Source organism: Hippocampus guttulatus, chromosome 1, assembly GCF_054856545.1.
Source record: "Hippocampus guttulatus isolate MCC_2025c chromosome 1, RoL_Hgut_1.0, whole genome shotgun sequence".
Lineage (NCBI taxonomy): Eukaryota > Metazoa > Chordata > Actinopteri > Syngnathiformes > Syngnathidae > Hippocampus > Hippocampus guttulatus.
The window spans coordinates 36,429,962-36,450,212 of NC_141261.1; the positions used below are offsets into that span (position 1 = coordinate 36,429,962).

General features: G+C 43.8%; 1 protein-coding gene across 8 annotated transcripts in view; it reads left to right on the top strand.

Moving 5' to 3' along the window:
• Positions 1 to 20,251, top strand: part of nrp2a (neuropilin 2a) — a 53,852-nt gene that overhangs the window by 26,324 nt on the left and 7,277 nt on the right. For 4 of the 8 annotated variants that reach the window (XM_086128561.1, XM_086128586.1, XM_086128575.1 and 1 more), the window contains exons 8-16: positions 2,250 to 2,394; positions 4,346 to 4,521; positions 4,941 to 5,120; positions 5,203 to 5,347; positions 14,314 to 14,391; positions 14,469 to 14,573; positions 17,785 to 18,050; positions 18,421 to 18,517; positions 19,793 to 19,825. In XM_086128561.1, the coding sequence (XP_085984687.1) occupies positions 2,250 to 2,394; positions 4,346 to 4,521; positions 4,941 to 5,120; positions 5,203 to 5,347; positions 14,314 to 14,391; positions 14,469 to 14,573; positions 17,785 to 18,050; positions 18,421 to 18,517; positions 19,793 to 19,825 (1,225 nt within the window). The remainder of the gene's footprint in view (positions 1 to 2,249; positions 2,395 to 4,345; positions 4,522 to 4,940; positions 5,121 to 5,202; positions 5,348 to 14,313; positions 14,392 to 14,468; positions 14,574 to 17,784; positions 18,051 to 18,420; positions 18,518 to 19,792; positions 19,826 to 20,251) is intronic. The other 4 variants (XM_086128568.1, XM_086128603.1, XM_086128595.1 and 1 more) reach the window with 1 other exon arrangement.

The following is a 20,251-nucleotide window of genomic DNA, read 5'->3' on the forward strand; positions in this document are numbered from 1 at the left end:
TCTGTCTCTGAAGCAGCTGCAAAAAGCGGCACCACCGTCATCAACAGGTTTGTCAATGAGCAACCATTTGCTTCCCAGAGGCAATGGCCTTTAACGTTTGAAGGACTGGCGTCGGGTTCTGCGACAATAGACAGGAGGAAGTGGAGGAAACTGAACCGCCATTGTCTTTGTGTCTCCCCTGTTTCCCCTTTTTTTTTCCAAGGTTGTCTTCTCTGCTCTCACCTCTTGAGAGCTAATTTGTCACACCAGGTCAATTAGATAGCCCATGGTAATATTTTGACGCGGAGCCAGTATGGAAGGGCAAGAAAATCCCGGATGAGGTCAATGGAAGTCTTTCTGTTCTCCTGTCTGCTGTCCCATTTTCATTTCCACATTATGAAACGTTCTCATGATTCATATAAATGGAAATTCCAGCTAATTTGCTATTTAATGCCCTGATACATTATTTGCTCTCCAAGTGATAAAGCAGCTCATTGTGCAATGCCTCCCATTTGCCCCACCTCCTCCTCCATGCCTCTTTTCTTTTTGCCTATCAAGATAAACGCAGTGCATACATAACACTTTTTAACGTCTATCTTTGAGTATCACGTCAACGCTCGGAGAGTCTGTGGCTCGACCGAACTCAGTGTTGCCCCACACTGGCAGTCGTATTTCTGCTGAGAAATGTTAAACATATTTAACATTTACGATCATCACTCAACACACACCCCAGGACAATCACTCAGAATAAAATAAACCTTTCGTGACATCCGATGATCGTGACATCCCAGACTTTAATTGGAAGGGAATGTGTCCTTTGAATTGAATACAACTTTATCGTCAAATGTGCTGTACGTTGCTTTGGAGTTGCTGCCCTCCATTCGACCTTCTTACATGAAAATGCTTGCTCTTCATCTGCTTTCAAGTATTCATCTCAAGACGCCTCATGCCTGTCGGCTTCTTTTTTTTTCTTGTCTTTTTACGCCACGAATCTTTGTTACAAATATATGGGAGCGACAAAGACATTGCCATTGTATAAGCGTGTTTTGCTGAACCCCCCCCCCCCCCACCCCCTAACAATTTGGCCTCTTTGGTAATTCCGAGGGTTGCCGGTCATCCATCCAGTAGCAGACACAGCACAGATATCCCACTTTCCTGTTGAAACACCGACTAGTTTGTACGACCGCTGTCGGCTCCACTCGATTAAATCAGACCATGCCGGAAATCAAATAAAACCCTGGAGTAACATTTGGAAGTCCTATCATATGTCCTGCCACTCTAAGAGGCAGATGCCAGATAAACAATATTACAAATGGGTTGGTTTCCACCAACATTGACAAGTGTTTTCAGGCACTTTCCTCTTTTTTGTCCTTCTTGACTGTGATGCTTGGCCACAACACAAGAAAATAAGTTAGACTTAACTGTCTTTCAGCTAAACTTCCTTGTGTGTGGTTTCAGTTCGAGGTAGAAATGCACAGATGCACAATGAGGATGTGCCATTGGAAAGAGGATGTAATCCTCTAAAAGGAACTTTTGTGTCTGTCAATGAAAGCCACCATGAGATGCCCCCTTGAGCATCCCAGGACTCTTTTTACCACAAAACAGGAAGTAACCCGAGCATATGGGTTACTTTTGCCCTCTCCCCCTGCAGGCCCGCCCTGCCCAAAAGACCCAGTGGGAGGGAAGGGATGTTCCTCAAGGAGAAGTGAATGTTGATGCTTTGGGATGGGTGGGATACCTCATATCCTCACATCCTGCCCACCTGGGCACACTTCCTGTGCTTAATGGCCAAATCATGTTTGGTCATGTCAGGTCATGTCTCTCTCACAGCCACCACTGAGAGGTGTGTGGGAGCTTGTTTGTGTGTCTGCATGTGTGTAGGTGAGTGAGGCTCGAAGATCATCAACCCTCATCTATCCTCTTGTTACCCAGTCTCCTAGACCCAAACCTTTGACCCAAAACACAATGACAGCTGGGCTGTTGACATCGGATCCATGTTTGGGTTGTCTCTGCTGTGTTGGCCTGCCTCTGTGTGTGTGTGTGTGTGTGTGTGTGTGTGTGTGTGTGTGTGTGTGTGTGTGTGTGTGTGTGTGTGTGTGTGTGTGTGTGTGCGTGCGTGCGTGTGTGTGCGTGCGTGTGCGTGTAGCCAAGCAAATCCGTTCACTGCGCGTTGAAGTGTGAGGAAATGACAGATAAGACAAACCCGCATACGGGTGAGCACATTCAACATCAACCAAACTGGTGCTGATAGTCTTTGCCTTTCTTTTCAGGTTTTCCATGCCAATACGGACCCAGCCGAGGTGGTGCTCAATCGCATACCGCAGCCTGTTCTGGCCCGGTTTGTGCGCATCCGACCACAGTCGTGGCGTAACGGCATCGCCTTGCGCTTTGAGCTCTATGGATGCCAGATTACAGGTGTGTAGAAGACAACATAAAGGTTCTATTATTCTCATTGCTGCAATGGTGAAAGGCTTCAGGTTCATGTCATGACTGTGGGGGTGGGTGGCGATGCTATAAAGTTAGATTTTTTTTCATTGCTTTAAATTGCCAGTGTTAAAATTGGTCCTGACAACAGATAATTATAGAGTAATTCTACATTTATTAACATGCATTTGTACATTGTTTTCATTCATTTCAGTTTTATTCAAAATCACAACAAATGCAGAAAATTACAAAATAACACTTTGAATGACTAAAAATAGATCCCTCAGGAAAAATGAATAGTCATGACAACATCCGTATATCCATCCATTCAACCGTTTTCTAAACTACAACTAAATAACAACAACAAAACTATAAATAAATAAGAAGAAGAAGAAGAAGAAGAATTTCCACCCAAAAAATAGGGACCTCGCAGCGGTCGCTGCTCAGGCCTGAAAAATAGAACAGCTCTCCGTGTGTCTTGGCTTGTTTGGCATGCGCACTGGAAGAGGGTCAAATGCCAAGTAAAGATGTATATTCATATTTCAAAGAAGTATTGAGCATCTCTTCATCAGAAATCTTAAACCAAGGACCCCCTTCATGTGCATTGCATTGTTTTGTACCGATTTTACATTGCAAGAGCTGTTGGTGAGATTTGGAGATCATTGTATCCTGCTGGCAAGAAAATAATTTTTTTATGTTTGAGAGTAATGCTCAAAATGATGTGATTTTGTGCCTGCCCTTGAAAAAGAAAGTATAACTAAATATAAGCTCAACTTAAGCAGAAAAAAATTCCCTGAACCATGAAAAGTGGTTGGGTTGACACACATTTAGGCTGCCTCAAACTCCCCGTGCAATATTTTAAACATAACTCGGCTCAGGCGAATGAAAGGAAAGCATTACTTGATTCTTCCTTCCAGAGTCTTCACTGTGTCATTTACCTCTTCCACATTCTCTCTGAACTCATGCTATGCCTCCAGACGGCGCCCGTCTTCCCTCTCATCGTTTTCGACGTTTTTTTGATGTGTCCTCTTTGCTCTGGGAGCGTACCCGATCGGGGAATGCGTGGCAATCAATCTTTCATGGTTGACTTTGCGTCCGTACATGGCACACTGTGATCCACTTTGCTAACCACTGCAAGTGAAGTAACTATTAGCGTCAACGAACAAGTACATCCACACGCTGATAGTTTCTAAATGTAGTGGCACCCCCAATGAAATGTACACACACAAGCGTATAAAACCCCTGTACCTTAAATAAATAATTTATTTCTTCATCCTTTGCAGTGACATAACAGCATGAAACTTTGATCTGTGCTCTCTTAAACTGTCAGCACAGCTAACGTCTCCCTTCCTTTCTCACTTCCTGTATCGCCGCTTTTTCCTCCTCCCTCTTTGATGTACCCCTCACTCTTGCCTTCCATCTGCAGCCGCTTATGACTGCCGGATTGTCATCCCAGCCCCCCCCCCCACTCCCCTTTATTCTCATTTCTCTTTAGCATGCAGCGACTTTCAGTTCCAATATCTGAATGAGTTTCATTCCTACAGGTGTGTTTTATTCACTGCGTGTGTCGTTGTGTGTGAATGAAGATGATTGATGGGATCCTAAATGACATAAAATACACTAATATGATTGTATAATCGCTGAGGAAATAAATGCAGCCAAATAAATACTTGCTCTCATCCTACTTATATGCACTAATTAATAATATTAGATACATAGGCGCATCGCTATCCCTCACTAACTCTCTTAGCTTTTGCTCCGGTCTTAACTCCATATTGCTTAATGGCCAGTAGTGCTTTGATGTGGTGGAGTTTAACTGCTCCCAGGTGGAAAAATGTATAACAGCATGAGTGGATGTGTCAGGTCAATGATTCAGACCGAATGTCCATCCGCCCTCCTGAGGTTAAGATGAAAATAATATTAATAATATCAATCGCCGCAGATGCTCCATGCTCCAGACTGCAGGGCCTGCTGTCCGGCCTGCTGCCTGACAACCAGATCTCGGCCTCCTCCAGCAGGGACATGATGTGGAACCCCAGCGCAGCCCGCTTAGTAGCCAGTCGCTCTGGCTGGTTCCCTGCGCCTTCACAGCCCCTTGCTGGAGAGGAGTGGCTTCAGGTTTGCTTCGAATTGTGCCTTTCATTGATCCTCATTTAGGTGCATCGTATATTACCATGTCAACAATTGCACACATTTATTGAACTCCACTTGAAATGCATGGATATTGTCCTGAATAATATTCATGGATTGCATACTGAGAAACTGAAAAAAGGGACAAAACGTAGCAAATAAAATTTGAAATTCCACCTTTATCTGACTCAAAAAAAATTATGTTTCTCAGTTTCTCCAGTGCCTAATCTCTTCAATATGTTTTCATGAATACTGGTGAACTAGTTTTTTCATATACCACGAGCAATAAAAAAAAAAAAAAACATGGTGATGGATGTTTAATCTCCTCAGTAGGCAGAATTATCCATGAATGCTGGAAAATCATAAAAGGATGGGGTTTTTTCTCTTTCATGATTGATTGGTTCCAGGTGGACCTGGGTGTGCCCAAAACGGTGCGTGGAGTCATCACCCAGGGAGCAAGAGGGGGAGAGGCAGCAAGTGGAGGAACAACAGAGAACAGGGCCTTTGTCCGGAAGTACAAAGTTGCATATAGCCTGAATGGAAAAGAATGGAATTTCATCATGGACAGAAAGACAAGCCAGCCCAAGGTGGGTCTTGAGGGCAGGGTGGATGTTTTGTTTTTGTTGGCATTTCCACTTTGTGCATTGTGTTTGTGTTGATTTCTTACAGATTTTCGAGGGTAACACACACTATGACACACCAGAGCTGCGTCATTTTGAGGAGGCAGTGGCCCAGTACATCAGACTGTACCCTGAGCGGTGGTCTCCAGCAGGGATTGGGATGAGAGTCGAAATACTAGGCTGTGACCTTCCAGGTAGGAGATTCTGCTGCTACGATAGGAATCATTTTGTTTCTTAAAAATGAATTTATCCATCCATCCATTTTCTGACCCGCTTTATCTTCAGAAGGGTCGAGGGGCATGCTGGAGCCTATCCCAGCCGTCTTGGGGCAGTAGGCGGGGTACACCCCGAGCCAGCCAATCGGAGGATTGGAGAAGAACAACCATTCGCGCTCACACTCACACCTAGGGACAATTTTGAGTGTTCCATCAACTTGCCACGCATGTTTTTGGAATGTGGGAGGAAACCGGAGTACCCGGAGAAAACCCACGCAGGCCCGGGGAGAACATGCAAACTCCACACAGGAAAGCCAGAGCCGGAAGTGAACCCTGCGCCTCTGCACTGTGAGGCCGACACACTAAATGCCCTAAATTTATTAACCCCCCCCCCTCAAAAAAAAAAACAACTGTAAAAGAAAAGAAGGACCATTGACCATTATTCATTTACCGTAATTTAAATGAATCAACCAATTATTGATCAGAATTTTAAATGTATGGGAGAATGTTTATTTAACTCATATATTATGTCTTTTGTCATTAAAAATAAATGCAAAACAAAAAGATTTCACAAAATAAATGAATACATGGGTGGTTCAGTGGTTTGCGCGTCAACCTCACAATGCAGAGGTTCAATTCCCACTATGACCTCCCTGTGTGGAATTTTCATATTCTCCCCGGGCCTGCGTGGGTTTTCTCCGGGTGCTCCGGTTTCCTCCCACATTCCAAAAACATGCATGGCAGGCTGAATGAACACTCTAAATTGTCCCTAGGTGTGAGTGTGAGCGCGGATGGTTGTTCGTCTCTGTGTGCCCTGCGATTGGCTGGCTACAGGTTCAGGGTGTCCCCCGCCTACTGCTTAAAGACGACTGGGATAGGCTCCAGCACCCCCCGCGACCCTTGTGAGGATCATATCAGAAAGTGGATGGATGAAAGGAAATGAATAAATGTGATAACAACACAGACCATTTAAGCAAAATGGACTTTTGGGAAGGGTCGTGTCAGACAAACATGGATCTGCATGGAGCTTGCCAGACGAAGAGGCTGTACATAAATGTTTCAGCCTGATATGTTTTGAAATTATTTCACCTGGAAAATATGACTTCTCTGCAAGCTTCCAGAAACATGTGCTATTACTAGGAGGGAGTGGACAAGCTTTGTGTTACAGGAATGCATCGCCAGAGAAAACTTGCAGCATAGTCTGTTTTCCAGATGTGTGTGGCACTCACACACACACACCCACACACACACGTTCACACAGATACATATATACTCATACATCTACTTGCACAGGCACACATCTGGACTTTCACTGTTCACCACTCCCTCTGAGCCTTAACAGGATGACTGGTGCCGTGTAGCACAGCCAAGCATGTCATATACGTACAACACACCCATCAAGCAACCACTGACAGATATACACACAAGCACAGAAATATTACATCATGGCCCATTCAACTTGCTCAGGTGACTATTATGCTTTTGCATTTTATTGTGCTTGATGAATGCAGCACATTAAAATAGATCATTACTCATTTTTAAGGACAGTGTACATTGGAATATACCACGTCTAATGTCGAGGGTCACACCTTGTTCCAAACTCAGCAGAACTACTGATGACAGCCATGAACATCCTCCATTTCCCCCTATGTGCTGTGTATTATTCACTTCTACCCTCATTTATGCCATCCCGGGAGTTGCTTTGAATTTAATATTTTTAACCTGGTACATTACTCCTGCTTCAATTGGAAGTAGAAGCTGTGAAAGTAAAGTAGAATAAGATCCTTTTCACTCTCCCAAACATATGGTTGCACTTCTTTTCCCCTCGAGGCCCTGTGCGTGGGTTCATTATGTTTTTCATCTTTTGTCTCATCCACTACATATCTACGCACGAATACACACACACACACACACATATATATGCAAACGCATACACTCACGCACGCTCACATCACTGCTTTTGCAAATGTACTCTCCAAAAATGCAAAATGCATGAGGATGATTTCTCTCTGAGAGATTGCATTGTTCACACGTGCACATCTGCAAATTAAATGTCTGGTGCCACACCATCACAACATACTGTACATCATTTGGGATGGAGACAGGAAAAAAAGTAAAAGGTGTTCATTTGATCAATTCATGACATGTTTGGTAGCAAATGTTGTATTATACTTAAATTGAATTATTTTCCAGTGTCAGAAAACAGTTTTTGCACAGTACACTCCATAAAGACAAAACACTATAGACCATCTTTGTCCACCAAAATTGTATGTATTATTCAAAGCAATGGGGTTTTCATTTGGGCATATTAATGTATTTTCTTATCATTAACTGATTAGAATAATGTTTTTTGTAAATTTTCTGGTAATTATTGTTCATTATTTTCCTGACAAAATCCTACTCACTATCTCGTGACAGACATTTCTTTCTTTTGGTATTTTGATAAACTTTGTGGCAGTCGAATTGGGCATAATGGGGCAATGGTGCCTTTGATCGTCGTTGTGGGATAGAAGTACCGGTAGACTTTTCCCGGCGAATCCTTGTGTCATCCCTCATTGGCATCAAATTTTCAGGGTGGTCGTAGCACATACCCGAGTACACCGTGCATGATATTGCAGAAACAGAAAACCACCCAACTTGCGGATTGACCGCACACCGCTGCCTTCAGAGTGCAAAGTACTATCTCCTGAGCTAAAAGTCTGGGCCGCTGGTTTGCCTCATAACCGCAATAGAAAGGATCACTCAGGCTTGCATTGGTTCAACAGCCTGAAATATGTTCATATTTGTGACGTGGCGCTGTCTCGAAGGAGACACCACCTCTATCCCAGCAGGATGCCTCTTTAACATACATATTGATCTATTATTGATGGGCCAATCAATGGGCACCTAACCATTTACGTCGACTGGGGAAATTGTGGCTGCGAGGGTTACTGGTTGTGTCGGTGCCCCCTTCCAGTTGGATGCCTGCTGCCCCGGTTGCCCCGCCCTCTGCGTGCACACGCACGCACGCGCACACACACACACACACACACACACAATAGTGACAGGAATGGTTTTATTTTTAGAGGAATTGTTTCACCCTGGGCGGTCCGGTAGTCCAGTGGTTAGCATGTCAACTTCACAGTGCAGAGGTACCGGGTTCAATTCCAGCTCCGGGCTCCCTGTGTGGGGTGTGCATGTTCTCCCCGGGCCTGTGTGGGTTTTCTCCGGGTACTCCGGTTTCCTCCCACGTTCCAAAATCATGCATGGCAGGCTGATTGAACACGCTAAATTGTCCCTAGGTATGAGTGTGAGTGCGCATGGTTGTTCGTCTCTGTGTGCCCTGCGATTGGCTGGCAACCGGTTCAGGGTGTCCCCCGCCTGCTGCCCGGAGACGGCTGGGATGGGCTCCAGCGCCCCCCGCGACCCTAGTGGGGATTAGGCGGTTCGGAAGATGAATGAATGAATGAATGTTTCACACTGGTGTCATATTTCTGGATGAAATGCCAAATTTGCGGATACACTTGGGCATGGGTGTCAAACATACGGGCCGCGGGGAGGTTCGATCAGGCCCGCAGGATCATTTAAAAATGAAAAAAGGCATAAAAGACACGGAATGAATATTTTTAATAAGGTGCAATTCATGGAGTATCCGCTGGGGGCACACTGTTTTGATCAGAGTAGAAGACAACATTGTTTTGATCAGAGAAGAAGACAACAGCAGCCTCAGTCTGTCACTGAGAAAGACCCAACACAGCAGACGCCATCAAGGACATGTGAATACTTTATTCTTGACACATTGAATAGCACTCTCCTTAGTTTGTAAGGTGTCGGTAGGGATTAAATTTAGATTTTATATGCACATGTGTAAATGGTTTAAAAATTGGTTTCTTTATCAATTTCGTTTAATTTTAAAATGCATTACAATATTTTTCACTACCAATTACTTGAAGTTTTGTGCCTTGGTACAATCAGTGGGATCCGTTGCAATGCATATCTGTGAATGATAAAAGTAAATTGCACATTTGTCTTAAGGAAATCGAAGGTGCTTCATGAAATGTTTTTTAAAAGATATGTTCATTAAATGTCAACATTTTCCTAATGTTCTTGTGTTTCTTTAAAACAAAACAAAGGAAATACATATTATTTTGGTTATTTATAGCAGAGTATGGTATAATTTTAATGGTCCAGCCCACTTGACATCTACGGAGGCCGTATGTGGCCCACAATGTGAAAGGAGTTTGACACCCCTGCACTTGGGGATGAGGCAGATACGCCAAGTGAGGCGTAGCGCATCTACCAAATTCACAAATATGCTAAACTAGTCCACTGCCTCTGCACTAAAATGACGATGCGCCCGTTATTACGCCGAACGCAGACACCCTTCTGTTACCAAATTGTCAGATGAGTCAGGGGCGAGCCAACTCTGTGCACTGAAACGTAAAGATGGGAGTAACATGGCCCCAAACACACAAGACTAGATTTGTGCTAGCACAAAAATGAAGTTACTCCCGTTTTTACTCGAAGTTCACAGGCACCAGTCTCACCAAATAGGGCCCTGAGTCTTGCAGGCGTTAAATCATGTGTGATGGCTTGAATCATCACCTGCAACGCTTAATGTAAGGCAACATTTCATTGCAGCAGGTCATTTTTTGCACTACCTATGCATATATGGTATGTGACTTATTAATTGTTCCCATCAAAAACAGGAGCTCAGGATGACCTAGGCAGGTCAGGCAAACCATTATATGCACACAATCACACAATTCGGTCTTATTTGCATTGCCCACGACACTCCTGTCACCCGAGAAAGGTCAACACATTTACACTGTGACCTTTGAAAGCGCTGAGCTCTCAGGAGCTGGAGAGAATTTTAATGGACAAGACTGTGTCTTCTATGTGTTTTGACATCAGAGGCGATTGCTCTAAGACTGCAAGGGAAGCTCAGCTTCCCCTAAAATGTCCAAAAATAAGTGATCAAATATATGTGTGTACATACAATTGTGTGGACATGTCATTGCTACAACGCGCTCAACTTTTGTTCTGAATCAGCTTCTTACGACAGGCCGAAATTGAGCTTCCCCTCCTTGACAGACCAGCATCCGCCACTGTTTGACATGTGTGTTATTTCCCCAGCAAGCAGGTCACAATTAGGCATTTGGTTAATTCCAAGGTTTTACCCCAAAACCTGAATCATTACACTTGATCACAAACAGCAATCGACAGCACAAAAGGCAAAAGGACACTCTCTATTTTGAAAGTGGTCTGCTGTAACATCTCAGCAGGCTGACAGATAAGCATTTCATTTGGTGGCTAATGACTGGCACAAAGGATGGAATATAAATGCAGCATTAAAGTCAGAAGCCTTCGCAAGCTGCGAGAGCGCTTTCATGTCAGCCATCTCGGCAGTTGGGATTGGTCACAGTCTCTTTCACAGGAAGTTCCTTTACGTAGACCAGTTGTGTGTCACGCTGCATTTGTTCCCCTCAGTGACTTTCATGGTTGTTTAAGGATGTCACGAGTCATTCAGAAAGAGAAACGTCATCAGTAGGATGCTTCTAATTTGTTTTAAACAACACAACTTTAGGTTCAACTGCAGGTAGCTTGAGAAAACTACCATAATACACCTACTGTTAAATTGATATTTTTGACAACTGCACTGGATCTGTGCCTAATTTTCTGGCCAATGAGTTTCCATCCATCCATTTTCCGAACCGCTTGATCCTCACTAGGGTCGCGGGGGTGCTGGAGCCTATCCCAGCTGTCTTCGGGCAGTAGGCAGGGGACACCCTGAATCGGTTGTCAGCCAATCGCAGGGTACACAGAGACGAACAACCATCCACGCTCACATTCACACCTAGGGACAATTTAGAGCATTCAATCAGCCTGCCATGCATGTTTTTGGAATGTGGGAGGAAACCGGAGCACCCGGAGAAAACCCACGCAGGCCCGGGGAGAACATGCAAACTCCACACAGGGAGGCCGGAGCTGGAATTGAACCCGGTACCTCTGCACTGTGAAGTCGACGTGCTAACCACTGGACTACCGGGCCGCCTGCCAATGAGTTTACAAATAGAAATTTTCTAAAGCCACATGACGTTTAATCACTAGTGTGACCCCAACATCCATATCCACTTGTCAACTTGACCCATCCGCTCCGAAGAGCACCACAATTTTTCCTACTTCCCATTCTGGCCACAGCCTGTTCAGCGCGTGTGCAGTACACACGTGGTGTGTTCTAATGAGTGGATTGTAGGCATGTAATAAATAAGAGATATACAGTATCCGAAGCATTTTCTTGTTACCAAACCCCTCATGATCGTAACTTAAACAAGAGTTGAATCAACAATTATTCTTGACTTTTTTATATGGTGTCAGTCATATCGGCCTTCTAAGTGAAACAGTAAAAATGTGGCCCACGCCATAAATAAGTTTGACCCTGCATTACGTCGATCACAATCGACCGGTAGCTCGCGGACTGGTTCCAAGTCAATCGTGAGGGGTGTAGAGTAAAAAAAAAATGGGTCAATATATATATATATATATATATATATATATATATATATATATACACAAATATATATATATATATATATATATATTTGTGTGTCTCTGTGCACGTTAGTAAATGATTGAACACTCAAAATTGTCCCTAGGTGTGAGTATGTGTGTGGATGGCCAAAGACGTGCACCTACTGCCCGAAGACAGCTGTGATAGGCTCCAGCACCCCCGGCGACCCTTGTGAGGATAAGCGGATCGGAAAATGGATAGATGGATGGATGTGTTAATGCACACTGCACCCTAATCATCCTATTAGTCTCACTTTCACAAAAAGGTTTTTCCAAAATAAAATGAAATAAAGCAGGTCACCTTTAAGCTTGCTCAGCAGTCTGCAATTAAAGCTTGCGATCAGAGCTTTTGTGAGATAGCTTTTACTATCATTATTATTATTATTATTATTATTATTATTATTATTATTATTATCAGTCAAAGTTCGTTTCGTGTACAATTTACCGATGGCACTAGCAAAGAATGGCAATCTGGAGGGCCGAGAGAAGCATTTTGAAACGGTACGCGTTAACAGGCTGCAAAAGTGCATCGCATGCCTCCGCATCAGATCTCCCATTAAGGTAGGAAGTGATTTCCTCTTAACAAACTCATAAACTCCTGTGTCTACTTTATTTTTCTACTGCATACATCTTCGGGGCTGTTATGGCTGTTGCTCATCATGACATGCGTGTGTAAGTGCGTGCGTATGCGGTAACAGGTCGATTGCGGCAGGGTGGTTGAACGAAAAGTAGATCTTCGGTCCACACCTCAACACATGGGACACTCACCTTAGGTTCACTAGGGTTCTCCGTGCCAGTCTCAGTAGGATGAGAAGAGTTCTAAAACTTCAGCTGATGGATTCGAGGCATCCAATCCTACTGTAAAAGGAGCTGATATTCAAGGGAAAGCAAGGTGGAAAATTACGTGTGCTTTGCATTGCAATGAAACCCAAAAAATGTTCATTTGTTATTTGTGCCACACAAGTGCTTTGCCAGGAGCAGTTGCCAGGCAACCAACACAGCCCCCAAGAAGTATCTGCTCTCAGCCGAGAAATAATCTGACACATAGCCTACTGTAATACGCTCAATTGTCATTTTCTCACTTGGGTTTGTGTGTTGACACTAGCAGTAACGAGTGCAATAGTACAGTACACACTTGAAACACAGTGGTTGGTGGACCTCAGCTGGTTGTTGGCATGAGAGTGGTATATTCCCATGTGCTAGTTAGCGGAAAGAATGCAAAACACTTTAATTATCCAAAATGTGTTACTAAAAATCAATCCATCCATTTGCATGTCACTTATTCTGTGCAATGTCATGGAAAAGCTGGAGCCTCTCCCAGCTGATTTAGGGTGAAGGTTAGGCTGAGTTATTGCCTACTACCACACAGTCATGTTTTTGCAATTGTTTGCTTCATAGGATTTATGACATTTTACATCAGTTGGCTTGTTTTGCGACACCAGATGGGCATTAGTGGTAGCGCTCTGGAGTGGTTTGGATCCTATCTAGCAGGCAGGACTTTTTGTGTTTGCTTTGGTTGGTCTGAGTCCCATTCTGCCCACCTGCTATGTGGTGTTCCACAGGGGTCTTTTGAGGGCCTCTGCTGTTTTCATTGTATTTGCTGCCCCTGGGTTCAATGGAAGCATGGAATTTCATTTCACTGCTCTGCGGATGACATTTAGATCTACAGCATGTCCTGTGAAGCAATAACGACACTTCCATGTTTGTGTCTTCTGAAGGAAATCAAAGTTTTGATGGCAGAAAATGTCTTGAATTTCACCAGAAACAAAAACAGAAGCTATGGTGTTTGATCCCTGTGGTCATTATTATTCTTTTTATCCTGTTGACGTGGCCCCCTAGCGTCGAAAACCAACAGTCTTGAATTTGTGTTTTAGATGAGACAGTGATTTGAAATTGGACCAGCAAATGGGTGATGTGTTAAATCCAGCTTTTATTTATTTAGGCAGCTGGCTAAAGTAAAGGCTCTCCTTTCACAGCAGCACCGAGAAACAGTAATCCATTCCTTCATTACGTCTTGGCTGGATTACTGCAATGCACTTCATTCTGGATTCTGCTAATACTCCCTCAAGTTTGTCCAGTTGGTCCAAAATGCTGTTGCCAGCCTACGAACTGAAGCTCCGAGGAAGGAGCACATAACACAAATTCTGGCCTTCTGTTAATGGTAGTCAGTCCCCTTTCTGTACATTTTTATTCTTTGGTTTTCGACACAGTATAAGACTTGGCATTGTATTAGTGTTTTATTGTGTTTACTTTTTTCATCTTATGAATGTACTGTTTTAACAGTCTCTTTTTATATGTAAGAGTTTTACATCATGTTCAGCACTTTTTAAGCAGCTATGGCGTTTTTTTAAAGTGCTCCATGCATAAAGTTGAGTCTGATGACCCTTTCGTTCCAGCAGAAATCACCACACCAGCAGACACGGCCACACCCACACTTCCTGCTCAGACCACCACTATCATTGCATCCACCACAGGTAATGCCATATTGTGGTCGAAAAAGGAGGCTCACCGCTTGCTCGCTCTCACGGTTGTTCTCCTCTCTCCTCCACAGTCGCCACCCCTCCTACAGGAGATGGCGCGTGTGACTTTGAGCATGGTCTGTGTGGGTGGATGCATGACCCTGGCGTCCCTCTCCTCTGGTCCCTGCACACCCATGGTGAGTGTCCTCATCAGTCAGCACCTTTACCTGCTCAGCTGTCAAGGAGCTGATGTTTTCTCCATGGCATGAGCTTTTGATGGACAAAAGGTTGATAAAGGAATCAGTATAAAATATACAACAGTAAACATGTGGCTTGGCAGCTCACAATTAGAGTGGGCAACTGTTTCCATTTACTGCAGAGTGTTTATGTGTGCAACTTTGTTTATGTGTGCAAAATTCCATTTGGTCAAACAAAAATGTATTGAAGTTCACTTTATCACAGAGTCAAGACAGGGTTAATTAAATTCTATATTATATTCAATCTAGTCTTTTTACACATCCTGCAACTTCAACGATTTCCTCTTTCAATGTGACCAAAATAATTCCTTCCATTGAAAACAAAATTAGACGTGTGTGCCTGACATGCTGCTTTGTGTCAGGAACACACACACACACACACTTATATGCGAGGCAGCTGCAGTTGGAAAAAAAAATCAGAAGATAGGATTATAAAAGATGCCTATTATTCAAAGACAGCCTTTTCTGACCATTACCTAATTTGGGAAGAGTGCTGTATGAGATCTATTAAGAATTTTTTCACTCTCTTTTCTGTATATCAGTGGATCAAAGTGCACATTTTGGATGGATAAATAAATCCTGTAGAAGACTGGGCTCACTGATTTTACATTGTTTTTTTTCTTTAATGCATTGTTTTTTATATGACATCAAATACATGGTTCGCCAAACCTTATATTAAAATTCACAGTTTTTTGAAAGATTTTGTTTTTTCCATCTGCTGGGAATTAAATATATTTTTGTCAAACGCCGGATAGTACCTGGATCATGTTCATCCGTTGTCAAAGCAAAGGGAGGACATTGAGCTCCAGTGTGACCTATTGAGCGCCACGCTGTCTTTGACAAAGGGCTTCAAAGTGACGTCTTTCAACAGCAAAGGTTCTCTTTGGATTAGTCCAAGTTGTGGCTTTCATGCACAAGGAATTATTTCCAGCTGTCTGCAGGCACCATGTAGCCTTTGAATTCCTTGCTGGTGTCAAAGGTCCGAAATCCCAGTCAGGACAGGATCATTATTTCACCACTGTCAAATCACTGTGTCTACTCTTTATGTTGTTTCTCTCGTGAGCCACAAACTCGTGAATGAGACACAATGATGGACATTATTTAGCTCAATAAGCATGGAATATAATAAAGTAGACTGCAATGGAACCGAATCAATCAATCAATCTAACCTATTCATCTCAACAAATAACAGACGTAAGAACAGAAGCAGCATGTGAATAAGATACCATACAGAAAATTTAAGAATATAAGTAAAATAGAAGTTAAGATGAATGAAATAGATAAGTACAGTGAATAGGTCTTAGTTAAAAGCCAAATGAAAAAGGTAATGTCTTGCCTGTTCTTAAAAATATGAACATTCTCTGCAGCCCTGAGGTTCTCCATCAGGCTATTCCACAAACGGTTGGGTTCGGTACCTCTAAAAAGGTTAAGAACCACTGCTCTAAGGCAAAGGCTCCGTCGAACCCCTGAGACCGATTCACCAAACCCCTGGGGTTCGATCGAACCCAGGTTGAGAACCACTGCCCGAGGCCATTATGACATTTCAAACCTAGTCATAATACTTTAAAATCAATCCTGAAACAGAAATGTGCAGATTATAAAATTAGTGTTACATGCCTTCGATTCTTAGTCAATGTTCACTTGTGCTTTGCATTCCGAAGCAGCCTCGATAATGAACTGTGTGGCCAGTTAGCAGAACATGCTTGGGGGGAAAAAATGAGGAGATTCTTTCCTGTGTCCTTTCATGGACACGTTAATATGCAACTTGAGGGGGACATAAAATTGCATTTGTTTTTCGTAATTTCAAACTGTTCTTTGGTGCCTTAATGTGGCATGCTTTCATGAAAATATCCATACATCAAGAGATATAGCAAACTTTACACCCCTATTTATTGTCTTGCTGAAATCAAGAGAGCATGCCAGCTCTGATTCTGTCATTTTTCTGCTGGTTTCATCTGGATTTCATTACCAATCCGACCAGGGTCGACAAATGAGGCATTGCTAAAGTTCCTCTCCTCGACTGCATGCGTAACAGATGGCGCATTTTGAAAGAAGAAAGTAACTACCACATGTTCACTTCACAAGAGACCTTAAATGATTACTCGGTAACTGCTGGTGACCGCTTAAAGTATAATAAATGTGTGAAACGAAGCTGAAATGTGTGCAGAAGTGTAATATTAAGTACTTGTAGTCGTAATTCCCCTTGCCCGTTGAACAGAAAAGCGTAAACACACACAGATCAACTTACACCTGAGTGGCAATAACCATGTTTCAATCTATAAAATATTCCCACCAGCCCATTTTTCAGGGTCTTCATCTGACGAAGAAATACACTTGGCTCCCTTAACGCACAATGGTACATGCAATTTGCAAGGTAAACACTCTCAATGATGGAACAAATAGGGGGCCTCCAAATTTGTTGGACTTTTTCCGGAGTTTAAGTCAGTGACCTCCTCGAGAATGAAAAGCAATTGTCCCCTGTGAGTTTTTGGCTGGTTGTGCTCTGTCATCAGAAGGGAGGTCACACTGAGCCTATTCTTCTGTGTGTTTATTCTTCTTTGCGTTTACATTTGTCTATTGTTGGGAGGGGGCTAGCTATTTTTCTTTGCTGAGGTCGTTATTGGAGGTAAGGGATGACTTGTGCCCTTTTTGTTGCACTTGCCTGCGATTGTGGTAAAGCACGTGTCGTGTTTATAATGATGAATTACCGCAGCTTTGTTTTCCCACACAGATGATTGATGATGACATCTATGTCACTGCAGCCATCAACACACATATACATACAGTTTGCTTGTGCTCCATTCATGACATTTACCTTAAATACAACATCATGCGCTTAAGGTGGATACAGTATATGTAGTTTTTAGAGCCTCCAGGGCTAAATGAAAAATCAAATGACAACAATAAAAAAACGGAATGTCTTTTTTTGTGTGTGTAGCATCAAAGCTCACCAGTGGGAACACACTTTTGATTCATACAGTTTTGTTACATATTAGAGATTTTATTTTTAAATTTGTCTGGCTAAAATAGCCACTGATATTCACTGCTCCTGGATTTTGCACACACACACACGCGCGCGCGCACGCGCGCACATACACACATTTGTTGTAGAAAGAGCAAATGATCACTCATGGTTTTGCATCTTCCCCAGAGCTCAACAGTCATCTATATATCGAAGCCAACCCAAAGACAGAGCAGCAGCGAGCCCGTCTCCTCAGTCCCATTGTGCCGGCTGACACCGGGCCTGTGTGCCTCCTCTTTTCCTACCAAATGTGGGGGGAGGCTCAAGGGCACCTCAGGGTCCTGCTGCGAGATGCCCACAATGAGGAGACCCTCCTGTGGACACTGAAAGACGACCAGGGCCCAATCTGGAAGGAGGGCCGCACTATCCTGCCTCGTTCACCAAAAGACTATCAGGTAGTGATGAATTCCCTGGCTCTGTGGAAGCTTTGCATGCAGACAAGATAAAGAGGCAGCTATACTGTATGAGACCTAAAAGAAGCCACGCTGTCTCTTTTGGTTGCATGATTGTTTAGCGTTGCATTTTCTTAGCAGCCATCGCACATCATGATGTTCTCATAAAATAATAAGTCGCTGGTAAGCGAGGGGGAAGATGATTGCAAGTATGAGTCGTTGCTTTGAAATCACAAGCACCCTATTAAGTTTTTATCCCGTCTCTTCCTCCTTCTTGTCCCTTGTGTTGCCTTCCGCCTACCTCCGCTCCTTCCACCCTTCCTCTGTTCCTCCCTCTCCTCTTTCTTCTTCCTGCACTTTTGCTGTTGCTTAGGTTGGGATGGAGGGCTTCTTTGCACATGGCACGAGAGGACATGTCTGGATTGACAACATCCGCATGAGCCCCAGCACGCCGCTGGAGGAGTGTACACGTAAGTGGCACAAGCCCACACACATCATGTATCGACACCGATTGGACGAGCTATACTTTTTTGCTCTTTATTTGACCCGTCGGTCCTCTGTCACTGTCACCGTCCTCTCCGCTTACACCTCTTAAAGGCATCAGTAATGCATGCGAAGTGAAAAACACCCCCGACATTCCTCCACATCCAGCTTTAAAGAGACGTTTTATTCCAAAACACCCACCTAGTACGTAGATGAAAGAGGCGACGCGAGCGAAGGAGGGGCAGTGTATAAACTCCTCCAGAAAGAAACAAGAATAGGAAAAGTAGGCCATAAACGCCCTGTGGGCGCCCGCGATGCTAATCTATGTTTCATTAGATTTCTATTCTTCTCTTTCTATCCTCCCTATCTTTTATGCGCACAAGCCGGTTGTATTTGTAAACAGAGCTTTTCCCGAGCTGTCAAAGGGAATTACTCGACAGGCTGTTTCCAAAGTAAATGGCGGAGCGGCTGGCGCGAGCCGAGAGCCAACGCAGCCTCCTTAATCTGGCCTGAGTCGGGGCTTTTGGAGAGGGTCTTAAGCAGATCAGAGACCAAGCTGGAGGTGCGGAGTTAGAAACCTGCCACCGTTTTCTGCCTGACATCCAAGGTGCTTTTGAGCCAGCCCAGCCGGCGTGCAAAAGGCATTTTATGTGTGCTTTGGCCTCTCTGCATTTACATCAGTCATGGTTTGCATATGTTGAGAGTCTAAACTGCTCAGCAGTCAAGAAAGCAAAATATGACAGCCAAGCTTGGCTCCTTTGCCACTCCCACAGTGTGCTGAGATGCTGCTTATCACCCAACACGGTTGAATTTTTCACAGTACGTTGGCGTTTCTGCCACAGGCGCCAGTTCCCAAGGCCCCCCCCCCCCACCTTCTCAAACGCACGCACAGGCACCACATCTTTGTGTTTGCATTCCCTTCAATCAAAGTGAATGCTCTGCTTTGTGGATTCCCAAACAGCCCCCTGCAGTTAAACTGGACTCCGATAAACATCTTGAAATGCGTGCTGTTCCCAGCTCACATAAATTGCATTCTCACAATGGAGCCGAGTAGAGGCCATAATTCATGTGAGCTGTCTCAGGAATTAACTTAAATTTCCTCAGGAGTTTGGGAGTCTTGTGACATTCATTTGACATTTGCCTGCCTTTTCCGTCTTATGTAAAGTTATCTAACAGTTCTTGTTCTCTCTTTCTCTCTTTGGCGGTCTCTCGCTCTCTCTCTCTCTCTCCTCGTCACCCGTGTTTTCGGACTGTCCCCACAGAACCCATCAACGCCTTCTCTCCAGATATGACCGGTGAGTGTATGATGTCATTTACTCTCTGGCCTTGCTGCTTCTGCTTGTTGGTATGCACCAGCCTGTGGGTTTTCGCTTGGCAGCACCAATATGTCTCGGTAACTACATGAGCTGCACAAACTATTCCGTGGCCGACTACACTGCAAGTGTTTCAGAATGAATACAAGTGCACATCGGAAGCGGCACATAGAAATCACAAAGCACATACTAAAGACCCAACGAATGAATGCCAGATTTAGAGGGGTCGTTGAAAATCAGATTATTTTGGTAATTCACTGTGTCTCGGTGGAAAAGTGCAAATGTTCCATGGAAGTACACCTCCAGCAGTCGGATGTGAGAAACTATCTTTTTCATGGCTCTTGATTTCTGGCTCAGAGACCCAGCCGGGTGGGTTTTAAATAACTGTCTGCCTCATGAAAAATATTC